The sequence below is a fragment of the Amia ocellicauda genome, chromosome 8 (assembly GCF_036373705.1).
Source record: "Amia ocellicauda isolate fAmiCal2 chromosome 8, fAmiCal2.hap1, whole genome shotgun sequence".
NCBI lineage: Eukaryota > Metazoa > Chordata > Actinopteri > Amiiformes > Amiidae > Amia > Amia ocellicauda.
Window position 1 is genome coordinate 12070846 of NC_089857.1, and position 13764 is coordinate 12084609.

Below are 13764 nucleotides of genomic sequence, written 5' to 3' on the forward strand. Positions count from 1 at the left end.
TGGCCTTTGAAACTAAAATGCCTTTTCACATATATTTCATATCTAAATTTTATTAGTTGTGTCATTTCTCCAAAAAACTATGTTTGCAATGTTCTTGGTTAAAATAGTAGTTTGATATTAAAGTGAAATTTCCTGTTCTTCCAATTCTGCCTACAGAGTAAAGCTGTGACAGCATTATTAAAAATACAATAACATATACAAGCCTCAATTATTATACTGGAATTCATGCTTACACTTTTGTATTGTGTGGCTGCATCTGAGTTTGGCGGCCATTTGCAGATTTACATGCAAACAATTGAGAACTTCAAATTAATATGTATTTTGAAGCCTATCTTCTGTTCTAGAAATTAAGCTGCGGTACATAAATCTGCCCATATATCAAGAATATCTGGAGACGGAGATCCTAATGTGTGCGTAGATGTCAACTATGTCAGGGAGCATGTGACTGATTTTACAGTCATTACTTGGAGGGAGTACGTCTGCCACAAGACCCTGGATATCCCTCACTCAGGGAGGTCAGAGGGACTGGTGATTGTTAAACCCCCCGCAAATAAAGCTTTTGTTTCGCATCTCTGGAAAAAGAAGGTGAAAAAGCAGAGTGTGGTTCTGTTCGCAGCCCCGTGCAGCCGGCGACGTGCCTGAGAGTGCGCCACTAATTGCGAAACGATGAGGTGCGAATGATGTAAGTGGTGTTGGGCTTGAAGAGAGGGCAGCTTTGTGGAATATTCATGCCATATGCATTGTTTTTTCTCCTCTCAGCCCAGCGAAAGCAGTCGAATATGGAAGATGCACATGGTGAAGGGGAAGGAAGGGATGGGAATCCAGATCACGGGAGGCCGGGGGTCCAAGAGATCCCCCCACGGCATCATTGTGGCCCATGTGGAGGAGGGGGGTGCAGCACAGAGGTAATATCATACTTTCTTATATGACTTCCAGTGTGTATTGGAGGGGGGGAGTGGGGGCAGATTCACTGCTGAAGACACTTCTCATAAGTGTGATTGCAGTCCAATGTGCTCTCCTTTAACCGGGAAGGCTTGAGGGTAGGATGTGTCCTAATATCTAGATAAACTTGCTGGCTTTTTTTATGGCTGAAATATCTCAATTTTGTTCTCACCCCATTTGGTCGGTTAATTATTTTGTGCTTTCAAAGTTTCAGCCTTATGAGGTTTGATGTGTTGTTCTGCTAGGAATACGTGTTTTTGAGGTTTTGTGAATACAGAAAGACATTCAATTTGAAAAAACAAAATAAAAAAAATACAAAATATGAAAGCAGCTCATGTGAATTTAAGTTCTTTCTTTAATCTTGTAAAATATTTACAGATTGGCCACTTGTGTGACCATGCCACAATTTTTCTGAATAAAAGAAGCTGGTGCCAAATTCTCCTTGTGATTTCCTAATACTGGCCACACGGTAACATACTTTGTAATTTGGCCGATTTGCCATGTAAATGTGAAAGTCATGAACCGTTTATTTTACAAAAAAAAAATAAAACCGTCAGGTGTGACAAAGTGCAGTGTAATTTGCAGTAATAAACCAAGAACTGAGCTGGGGGAGCTTCATTTATTTTATCACTTTTTAAATTGCACCCAGTTGATGATATTTAAATATAAAGTGGATTTAGATCATACAGGAAGAAAGCGGAGTCTACAGAGTTGGCAAATGGGGTTTTGTTTCATTTTTGAAGTGTACAGTGCCCTTGCAAAGAACTGGACTTCAGTGCAAGAGTGAAATGTGCAGGGCTGTTACAATGAGCTCTAGTGGATTAGTGGCATAACATACCCTTCAGCCTTCATGGTTTCTGATGAAATCCAGCTTCCCGGGGAAATTAGAATTAACTTGTCGGTTGAACAGCCGTTGGGATCCCGCTTGCAGGTCGCACCGGCGTTGTGTATCCTTCAAGGTCCCAGTCATTAACATCTCTCACCTGCTCCCTCATCGTGCTCTGTATTGTCAGTTCCCAGCGTGCGTTTCCTTCTTTTCATTTTGAAATTACGCTTTCTGAGTCTAAACTACGGCTGCTCAGGGTCACATTGATCTTTCCTTAAATGGATGTTAGCAGTTCAATTAACCGAATCCCTTGTTTTGTATAAGTACTGACTGTAAGAAGCCCCCAGTCAGCAAAGGTCTCATCAAGACAAGAGGAATCATTTGATGACACAAGCAGCACTGCAAAATCAGTTATCTACACTGCCTGTTTGAAGTGTGTCTTCTTTTGCACTATTGAAAGATCCCTTCAGAAAATGAACAAGGGGACTGTCTGTCTTATACCAGAGGATACAGGACAGCAGGAGAGTGGTTAAAATGCATAATTTGTAACCAGCAGGGCAGTAACACATGGATTTATGTAGTTTTATAGAACACTGTGGACACATCTCTTTCCAGACAGAGTAAACCTGTCATACGTGGAACAGAATCTGTCTTACTGTGTATTATTAAAGATGACTGACAGCATAAAAACAGCAATTTTTTTCTGTTATCGAAGGTTTCAGCATATTTCCTTTAATCTTCAGCAATGGCACACTGCGCACTGTCATTATTGCGGTGTTCGAGGAGTAGCCTTTGATGTTATTAATAACTCACACCTTGTGATGCTCATCTCCTGCAACACTGTGTATAAGGAGACATACAAAGGTTCAGATTATCTTTGCAAGATGTTTAAGAGCTGACGTGTCTACAGTCACTCGGTTAAAGGCATTCTAAACTAACCAATTGGCAAACTGTTTCAGCAGTGCCTATTTGACTGAGCTACTTGCAACTGGATGAGCAAACTTGAGCTTAACTGGATCTGTAGCAATTATCTTTTGTCCACATATCCTCCATGAGTCACACTTTTAAATGCAAAGGAAGTAGCTTTCTAGTGCTTGAAGATGTTTAACAGAACCTCTATGCCTTTATGCTTCTTATAACCCGGATATCTAACACAGCCCTTATCTCCAGTGAATCAGTGAGGAGTCTGAAGTAGTCTCTAGATTTCTGATGTATGCTTGTCTTTCTCAGGGACGGGAGACTGAAGGCAGGTGACGAGCTGCTCATGATCAATGGCCAGTCTCTGGTTGGCCTCTCTCATCAGGAGGCTGTAGCCATTCTCCGGTCCACAGCAGGGCTGGTGCAGCTTGTAGTGGCCAGCAGGGTAAGACAGTTTCACTTTCACTTTTGTTTTCTCAAAGGTTATTCATACCTTTGACATAGGGGAACTGCTGTAGAGTCATTCAAGGGATCTGCCAATGTTTATGTACTTTGCGAGTCCGCGCCACATGAAGGTCCCTAAGCTTTGGCTTTGGGGGGCTTATACTGAAACGACAGAATTAGCAGTAATGCTCATACTCTGCTTTAAGCAACTGCTACTGTGACAAAAAATCAGCACAACATACCCTGTAGCCAAACGCAATGCAACCTGTGTTAAATCATGTCAGTGTTTGTGTTGGAAACTGCTTCAAAACACTTCACAGGCCATGGTGTATTTTCTTATTAGATTCTTAATTGATTTACATCAATGTTTGTTTTTCCCCCTAATGTCTACCTGCCCTTAAAAGCTGTAATAAGTATGGTAAATCCTTATCCTTTAAGATTTTCAGTTAAATGACAAGATCTGCTGATTAATAATTCCTGTTTTTTTAAAAGGACACACTTTAAACTGCCATCAGGTGATCCCGGGCATTCACCTGTTAGAGTAATTAACTCAGTGAACTGCTACACAGTTCTTCAAGTGAAAAAGTGCTTTCCTTCAGAGGCAAGGCCCCTGAACTGAGTTGTTCAGTAAACATGAGCATGTGATGGAAACATGTTGAGTTCCTCATGGGCAGCAGCAACATTACTAAAAAAAGATTATTACTTTGTAATAACAGTACAAATACTAGGGCAAATTGACTTCTGATATCCTCCTGATATTTTGTGTCTCTTTCCCTCCTTGCAGGAAGAAACAGAGGTGGATTTCCACAAATACCCCTCGACCAGTCTGCCTGATTTAGTCAGTACGTGCTCATCCCAGGGCACCTCTCCTTCCCCCACTGAAAATAAAGAGAATTTGGAGCCGGATGTGGAGGACGTGACGGCTAGCTGCCTCTCTCTGCCCACTCAGGACTCGGTAGGTTTGGGCTTTCAGTCTGTATGTGGAAAAATGTTAACCTACTGTGTCTTCAAAGCAAGCTATTGCGAAAGATATTGGTCAGACATGAACAGACTGAGCACTCTATTTTTTGTGTGTTTTTGTCTAGGGAAAAATAAATCCTATTTATGTTTTCATGTTTTGTTCATCTGAAACAAATTAGGCTTCTAGTTAACAGGATCTTTCTACAGCAAGGTGACAGATGCACTGGCTGACGCACACAGCTATTCTGGATCTAGCATTGATCTGGGAATCCCTGTATCTGTGGGGTGTAGGATGTGACAGTCATACTGCATGATTACAGAAGAAAAGCTTTGACTTTAAGTTTGACAGTTGCACAAATCTTTAAGTAGGACACAGTACAGTTTATCTGTTAATCTTGGGGTATCTTATTTTGACAGCAAATTAAACTGCCTCTGCTTACAAAGTAACTACTTTTACATTTAACTTTTTGTACAATTAAAAATGATTATTCACATATATGTATGAAATGCCTAACAAGCTTGCAACTGACAAGTCATTTTGAGGTTGTGATTAAAACCCTGCTTTAACTATAGTGACAGCTTAGTTCAAATATTTTTGATGAATTAGATATAATAACATTCAATTTACTAGTACATTCTGAGTCCAGCAACTTGTTTACATCCAGGGAGTGACTCAAGTCGGTAATTACTGCAAGGAGGAAACCGTGCCAATTATCATCCTGTTCAAAAGCTTATTTTTTTTTAGTCGAGCAAAATGGGTCAGTGTCCCCACCGAGTTCCTCGCTGAGCTCTCAGGGTTTGCAGCCTCCACTTGAAATTAACTACTGTTCCCATCTGCAGCTTAATTAACAGATCATTCCCTGGCGATGATACATATAAATCGGCACAAATAAACCATGCTAAATCCTCTCCTTTAGATGCTAAATGTACATACCATCTGTTAGAAAAATGTTACATTTTAGCGATCTAAATATTCGAACTTGGAAATTCAGATTGTTTATTTTTTTTGTACATAGAAGACTAGCAAGTGTTATTATGAATGAGACAGGAAATGGGCTGCACTTTGGAAGCAGTGTTAAAGTACATTAGTGGGAAGATGAGGAAATGTATTTGCAATCCAGTTTCTATCTGTTCATCATTTGTTGTATGAATCAGAGCTAATTTGGAAAGGGTAAAAGAGCTGCTTGACCTGGATTCAGGGACAACCCTTTTCGTGGCACAATTGTTCATCCTTCACAGATCTGCTACTCTGACATCATCAGATGTACTATCTCATAATTATTAGGGCAGCCATTAAAAGTGTCCTATGACTGCTCACTTTGGATGGATTTAATATGCTATCTTTCAAATCAGCATCCAAAATAAAGCCCCCCCCTCCAAAAACAAAACAAAATGGAGGGAGATGAAGGCAAAGGAGCTATGAATGAACCATCGTGGTACAATTGTGCATCGTGGTACAATGCCTGGGATTCCCACAGTAGTGGGCCAAGACAGACATTTGTTGTCAGTGAGAGCTGCATTAGTCCTCCATGCCACTCTTAAGATCTGCTGTTTGAACTGTGGAAAGGGTGCAGATCTGGAGTCTGTTCGGGAGTTTTGGATCACTGATAGTGGCATCTTCTGAGGATGGTTCTGCTCCACATGTAGGTAAACTGACTGGGCTGTACAGCTGTGCTGTGATAAAGGATGGATCAAGGCTTCAACAGCAGAATGTTTGTTTTCGCTTTGGATTGACCATTGAAACATGATCAGTGTTGTTTATTTGGTCCAGGTAAATATAGATTTAATGGATTTTATATTCATATTATAGTTTTAATTATACCTGTAGACTATATATATATATATATAGTCTACAGGTATAATTAAAACTATAACTATAACTATAACTATAACTATAACTCTTGGTCTCTCCAAGATATTTCTACTTATTTCGATGTACAGCTTCTCTTTTCCAGGTAACACCAGCAAATGTTATTTTGTCTTACCATCTTTTATGTGGTTGTCTTCTAGGTCTTTTTTCCAATTTCTTTTTTTCATTCAGTGACCAGGTTTTTTTAAACCACTGGTAGTATGAGATGATCAAATACTTCTCTTCAAGCAATATATATATATATATATATATATATATATATATATATATATATATATATATATATATATATATATATATATATACCAAGAGTCGATTGATAAAGGCTGATGAATATGATTTTATGATATGTACAGTATATATTATATCAACATGACTATTTTGTATGTTTGTAAGCTAGTCACATTTCTAACTGTGCTGGACATGATTATTTCTGCTACAGTGTCTCCACCTCAGCTCCAGCTCCCTCAAAACAAATTACCAGTTCAAGAAGCTTCTAAATAGTATCAGCATTATCTATTTTCCTTGGGTACACAGTTGTCACTGTTATTATGTGGGTGGCTTATACAAGCAAGACAGGGTGGGTATTCTAGTTCAGCGCTGACTGTCACATCCATTTAACTGCCAGGCTTGGTGTTCTAAAAAAATAATAAAAAGTGAGAAAGAGAGGGAATTATCAGGGCTAAGCAGATATCGCACACAGCTGTGCCTGTCATGCTGGATCCTACGAGTTGTGTAGGTGTTTAGATTTTCAACGCCAGCAGACTGGCTAGGGACTGAGCCATTATTCAAGTCACTGAAGCAGATGAAAAAGTGCCTTTGACATCTGATAACTCCCAAATCAGTCTATTCAAATTAGTATCCCTTCTGTCTTTAAACATGAAGTTCCTTTTGCAGTAATTATGTTCACTCATTAAAGGACACAGACTATAAATTAGAAACTATTTTGTAATAACAATTCATTATTCTTTACAAGACAGGACAGGGAGATATCCATTTTCATTTAAATTGAAGGAGAGGTCAGCATTTTCTAGGACGGACAAAGTCTGACAAGCAATGTGCAAATTTGTCAAAAAATCGAAATACAGCTAAAATGAAATGAAATGAAATGCAACAAAATGCTAGTGACCAGTGTGTTCAATAGCCCCCAGGATTCGGCTGGTTGTTTTTCACAATGCTGGCCTCTGATTGCGACATGCAAGTCTTTGCACACCACCCCTCCAGTGCAAGGAGTCACAGCCTCCAACTGAAGGCGCTTTGATTTGTTAGCTGGCCCTTGAATGACTTTACAAATCAAGCTGTCATTTTATTTAGAAAAATGTCCTTCAGCTTCAACAAGCCCTTTTTCCCAGCAACATTGTCTTCATCTGATTGGGAGTGCAGAAACAGACCCCAGAGTCATCAAATGTATATATATTTTCCATGGCACAATAGATTAATTTCCCACCCATATAGTAAAGCATAAATAAAAAAGGTTTCAAGCCTATGCTATTCAGAATCTTCTTTTTTATTGAATGTTTTACACAACCTTTGCACAGGAATATTAAAGCTGGGAATGTCCATTTCTCATGGGAATGATTATTAAAGCAGTTGTACTGGGGATTAATTTGCCTGCCTATCAGAAAGAGAAAAGCACGTTGAGTATCTCAGCTATGCGATTCATGAGGTAGGAATAAGGCTTCCGGGCTATTCAATCCCACGTGACTGAGAGGCTGTGGAGAAATGCAACTCGCTGGTCCCATCACACCTCTCACTCAACTGCAAAAACAACCCGATTCCAGAGTATGTGTCAGTATAGTTAGGTTATAGTTGATACAGTCACCAGACCTAGAGATTTCTCAAATTAAATCATATTTTTCTTCTCATTCCTTACAAGGGGATCAATTCCACAGTTGATGCTAACCATATGGCTGATTCCCTCAAACTGGCTCCAAACCAGTAAAAGCAAGTCTGTTTGAGTGATTTGAAGGAATCTATGGAAAGGTTTAAACAAGTAAATGTATTCTCGAGACACCAGTTAAGTATGTATATTGAGTGGTTCGGGGGAGCAGTTAAACTGGTAGCTATTATTACAAACCCCAATACTGTAATCTGTTTTAGGGAGTAGCCTTGCTGTTGGCCCACTTGTAATATTTAAGTAATAGAATTACTGCAACATGAGCTCTTTGTCACATTAACTGCTTTGTTGTCCCTATTTTGTCTTTCCAATGTTTTAAACCTTTGGGATTTACAGTGCTAGAGATTCTTGTTGTTGTGCAGTTATCCTGGTTATTTTGACTTTTAACAGTGTGACACTTTACACTTAGTATAACGGGTACACCATACTCTCAGTTTAATTGTTTTAATGTGTTAGTGTGAGTGTACAGAATTTAAATGATAGCAAACAAATGTCCATGGTGCATGTCCTCAAAAACACTGGCAGAATAATTGGTCGGTACTGAATGTCGTTTTGCGTGCTGTGTACCACACTGGAACATTTTCCTTTTCATCTAGAAATGAAAATGTTTGATTCTGACTGATCTGGTTTCCAATGAAGATCAGATGTGCTTGCGCATGGTGCATCTCCCTTGACTATTAGAATGTTGTTTATTGTGAAGATAACATTCACTGGCTTGTGTTCCAGTTTATATTAAGTATCCCCCCCAACCCAACCCAACATGTAGCAGATGCTTGGTGTGCATTCTCGACACAAACGTCATTCCCCTTTACATAGATTGCAGGAGGCTGAAAAAATCAAATGTTTAACATTTGGTGCACAGTGAAACTTCATTAAGCTTCAGCAGTGGGCAATCTCAGATCAGTTGCATATGCAATCTGAACAATGAACCTTTGTGTGTTTTTGACCGGGGTCCTCTTCCTAGAATGAAAGATGGGCTTTGCTGCTATTTCTTTTGTCCCAACAGATTAGCATTCAGAAATGACTAAAGTGGGTGTACGGGTGTACGGGTGTTACAATCCCATCCCCCCTCCGTGATTCAGCTGACCCAGTAGCACTATTCATGATGAGTAGAGCCCTGTTTGGGTATAGGTGTTATTTTCCTTGTTTTCTATTGTGGGGAGGCATTAGGGAATCACAAGGTTTTCAAAACTGACTACTGCAAAGCATGCATATTGTTTATTACAAGTAATAGTACAGACTTAACAAAAACACATCTTCTGAAAAGCGACTCAGTAGATTATATATTAACACAGACTCTTAATCAAAGACAGGATCTTTATTCTGTGTAGATTTTGTCCCTTTTTTATCCTTCCTGCCTTCAGAGAGTGTGGACATATGGTTGTGTTTGGGACCATGGGACTGCTGCCCAGGTTTTGTGGACTTACACACTCATCTAAAGACTAGAAATAAACTCTGCATTAGTAAACAGTCAAAAGTTTGGAGGTTGGGCATTATTGTGGAGCATTATTGTCACAGCATGAGCAACCCTTAACATCATTTGGACAATTTTGACACTTGGCATTGATAAAAGCCTTCCTTTGAAAGGACTTCCAGTAAAATGTGTGAAGTCTGAATGAGAGCTAAATTTCTTGTGCCCGTGTACTTCTCGTTCACATAATATGTTTGGCTTTTTTCAATGTCTAGATCAACTGTTTTTGTTAAAAATAAAAAAAACTTGGAAAGAAGTTGTTCTGTGGGCACATCTTCGCAACAGGCAAGATCACAAATAGACGTAAACTATGCAACAAGACTGGATTTCTACATTTCTCTTGTGGAGAAGACAAAATACAGAACCAGTGATCAAAGCCGGTGTTTCTTAAGAGCTACCAAAGCCTTGGGGGAGAATTGAACTTGCAGATTCTCCGTACAAAATCCTCCACAGATCTCGGAAGACATTTGACTGCCCTTCTTTGTCCTGGGCTGATTGTGCCATGACACCCAAAAGGCGTAATTAGCCTGATGGAATTCCTCTCATAAAAGCGAACTACCAAAAAGCCAGCAGCACAAGTTTCAAAAGCTCATTCAGATACAAGTCATGCCCAACAACATTGTTTGCATACAATCTGGAAAGACCAAGTCAAAAGCTGGAACAGCGCTGAGTGCTGGCTGAAAACTCAGTCTGCTTTCTAATAAGCTCTAGGGCTTAGTGTCACAAGTAAATGTTCTAAATAGGCATAATTGAAAACGCTTTAAATCATCAGTCCTGTAAACAGACAGGGCTCTTGCACAGGCAAACTCATTCTGGCTACGATCACATAAAGATGAAGGATTCCCCCACCTTTATTTATTTATTTATTTATTTATTTATTTTTAACACATTCCTATTATTTTTCTTCTGCCAGTGTGAGGTTTGTGAAATGGACACCCCCGATGCGTTGTCTCGGGGGAGTCCAGATACATCAGCTACGTGTAATCTGTCAGGCTGTCATCATTCCTTCAGAAAGCATTTTCAGTAATCTGTTAGGTTGAAAAATTATCTTTCTTTCTGGCGGCAGTGCGCCACATTCCTCGAATGCTCACAGAGTGTTTGGGGAGCAGGAAAACTAAACCAAGCTCAATGGCTGACATGGAGATAGAACTCCTGTGATAGAAAAAATAATGTCCTACCGCAGGTATATTGGCCATGTGTTGCTGTGGGCTGGTTATTTAATTTATTTTTATTTTCCATCAGATAGCGGAAAAAAATGGTGCCAGTTGCTTCCTCTTGGCTAACTTTAAAGGAATATATTTAATTGAAAATGTAGTGTGGACAGGACATTAGGGGTTACCTACGTGTATCTGATTTTTTCAATCTATTTAGTTTACTATTTGAGCTCTACTGCATTATTCATATGCTTTTTTATAACTGTAAAATAATAATTTGTGTGGTAAATGTAGTTTTTTAAATGGCTGATAATATTTAATAATCTATATTATTTTTAATAGTAAACATTTTTGAAACATAATTTTGATTTCACACTGCTGTACAAAACAATATCTTACATATTTCTTCATACAAAATTCAGAATCTCTATATCACTATGAAGCTCATTAACTCATAATATAGGTCATGCATTAAAGTGGTTAAAGTCAAGTGAAATGACTTCAATACCCTGAATATTCCAAAGTTACTGGTTTGCACTATGGATTATGGATCTTGTCCTTTCATTGTTCAAGCCTTATACAATTCAATCTCCTTGCGAGGTTCAACTCATCTGAGGTTTTGCATTTTAATGCCTTGTGTATCACTGAGGAATACTATCGAACAGCTGCTTATCTTCTTTTTCATTGTAGTTTACAGAGGCCGATAAGCTTGAGGACCGAGGACGGGCAGGGGGATCCAAGGGATGTTGCCGTAGTCCCACACCGATGAAATTCCGCAGCAGATCCCAAGGTTAGATAGATATGATTCAATAAAGTGAAGGCACTTCAAAACTGCAGCCAATAGGTATTGAGAGGTTGGGAAGATGTGCCAACACTGGCCTGTACCTAAATACAGCGTGTGGCAGGTCTGAATCAGATTAAAATGGAAGTTAATTTCAAAATGATTGAGACTAAGGAGAGTTTCCACCTAGGCTGCAAGTAAACATTAATGAATAAGAGAACGCAGAGTCTCTGTTGTTTTTGTATAGTCATTTGTTTTCTTTTTACTAGCAGTATAGTGACTTTAACTGCAGCAAAGGCTAATATTATCCTTTGTTCTCTGTACAAGCCAAGTTCCTCTACAGATATCAAAGGATGTGCACCCTTCTCGTATCCTCTGGGGCATCTGGGTTGATGGTGGCTTGAGACTATTAATGATCACATTTCTATATGATTTAGAATGAATGAGCAAAGGAAATATACATAGAAAGAGAAGCTGATTAACCAATGCGGCCTCTTTAACACTGAAGGTGGAGGCAGCCGTTTGGAGTCGGTGGGAGAAGACGATGAGCTCATTGTGGAGAATGGGGAGGCCGGCTGCGATGCGGCGGAGAAGCCATCACGAGGAGGACGTAAACACTCCCTCCCACAGCAGCTGGACACAGTGGGCATTCGGCAGGTCAGCTTCAAAACCTAAAGCATCTCATACGTGTGTCACATACCCTGAGTGTTGGTATGGCACAGTAGTTGTGATCATGTGTTCTTACATGAACAAAACTGGAATAAACAGGCAATTCCTTTATGGAGTTATCATAGCAGAGTGGCAAAGCTTTGTTAAAGCATGGAGAGTCGTAATCATCTGTTGGTAAAAACATGGTACAACCCAGGAAAGCATTGTGAAAGGCAGGAAGATGCATTTCTGGAAGTCTAAGGCTTAGAACATGCTATTGTTATCTATTTTATTCATTGTAATTCTAATAACATTTCTTTCCCAGTCGGCACAGAAATACATTTTTCTTTCATTCTGGTTTAAAAATAGCTTTTTTGTTGTGCTGTGTTTTTGTTAAGGGAGTCTGTAGCACACTCCATTGCACAGAAAAGAAGCTTAAAGTGAGCATATGAAAGTCTTAACAGTCTGATTTATGTAACAATGGGCCTGACTGCATCACACGAGGAGAAATTAAACCCCATCAAAGTTTACCACTTTGCCATTCAGCCTTAGTCGTCAGTTGGATGTCAATTATTACAGAGCGTTCAGTAATTGTGTGGTTAATCAGACCCTCATGTGGAGGTGAGAAGTTTGAAGAGTTGGGTGTTGTGCTGTGCACCTCTGCTTCCTTCTCCTTTTCATCTCATGTGTTTAGTCTGTATACTTCAATCTACAGGGAGATAATGCTTGTGGCAACATACTGCAGCGAGTTTCTGTATGATTGCCCATGCTTTGCACTGCTTATTAATTCATTTATAAAATATCTAAAGGGAAAAAAGAGAGAAAAAATGAATCTTATCATTTTGGTAATGAAGACAAATGCCTCCGATGTGTGTCTAGAGATCTGTGAAGCAGTACGTTGTTAAAAAGAATAAAATATTTTTATCATTAGATATAAAGTCAGTACTGCAGTTTTTTGAATGGCATATATATATATATATATACACTCACCTAAAGGATTATTAGGAACACCTGTTCAATTTCTCATTAATGCAATTATCTAACCAACCAATCACATGGCAGTTGCTTCAATGCATTTAGGGGTGTGGTCCTGGTCAAGACAATGTCCTGAACTCCAAACTGAATGTCTGAATGGGAAAGAAAGGTGATTTAAGCAATTTTGAGCGTGGCATGGTTGTTGGTGCCAGACGGGCCGGTCTGAGTATTTCACAATCTGCTCAGTTACTGGGATTTTCACACACAACCATTTCTAGGGTTTACAAAGAATGGTGTGAAAAGGGAAAAACATCCAGTATGCGGCAGTCCTGTGGGCGAAAATGCCTTGTTGATGCTAGAGGTCAGAGGAGAATGGGCCGACTGATTCAAGCTGATAGAAGAGCAACTTTGACTGAAATAACCACTCGTTACAACCGAGGTATGCAGCAAAGCATTTGTGAAGACACAACACGTACAACCTTGAGGCGGATGGGCTACAACAGCAGAAGACCCCACCGGGTACCACTCATCTCCACTACAAATAGGAAAAAGAGGCTACAATTTGCACAAGCTCACCAAAATTGGACAGTTGAAGACTGGAAAAATGTTGCCTGGTCTGATGAGTCTCGATTTCTGTTGAGACATTCAGATGGTAGAGTCAGAATTTGGCGTAAACAGAATGAGAACATGGATCCATCATGCCTTGTTACCACTGTGCAGGCTGGTGGTGGTGGTGTAATGGTGTGGGGGATGTTTTCTTGGCACACTTTAGGCCCCTTAGTGCCAATTGGGCATCGTTTAAATGCCATGGTCTACCTGAGCATTGTTTCTGACCATGTCCATCCCTTTATGACCACCATGTACCCATCCTCTGATGG

General features: G+C 39.6%; 1 protein-coding gene across 5 annotated transcripts in view; it reads left to right on the forward strand.

Annotated features, from left to right (window-relative positions):
• pdzd2 (PDZ domain containing 2) overlaps window positions 1-13764 on the forward strand; it is a 110910-nt gene that overhangs the window by 72002 nt on the left and 25144 nt on the right. For all 5 annotated transcript variants that reach the window (XM_066712045.1, XM_066712046.1, XM_066712047.1 and 2 more), the window contains 5 exons: window positions 760-905; window positions 2999-3131; window positions 3915-4085; window positions 11173-11272; window positions 11772-11920. In XM_066712045.1, coding sequence (XP_066568142.1) covers window positions 760-905; window positions 2999-3131; window positions 3915-4085; window positions 11173-11272; window positions 11772-11920 — 699 coding nt within the window. The remainder of the gene's footprint in view (window positions 1-759; window positions 906-2998; window positions 3132-3914; window positions 4086-11172; window positions 11273-11771; window positions 11921-13764) is intronic.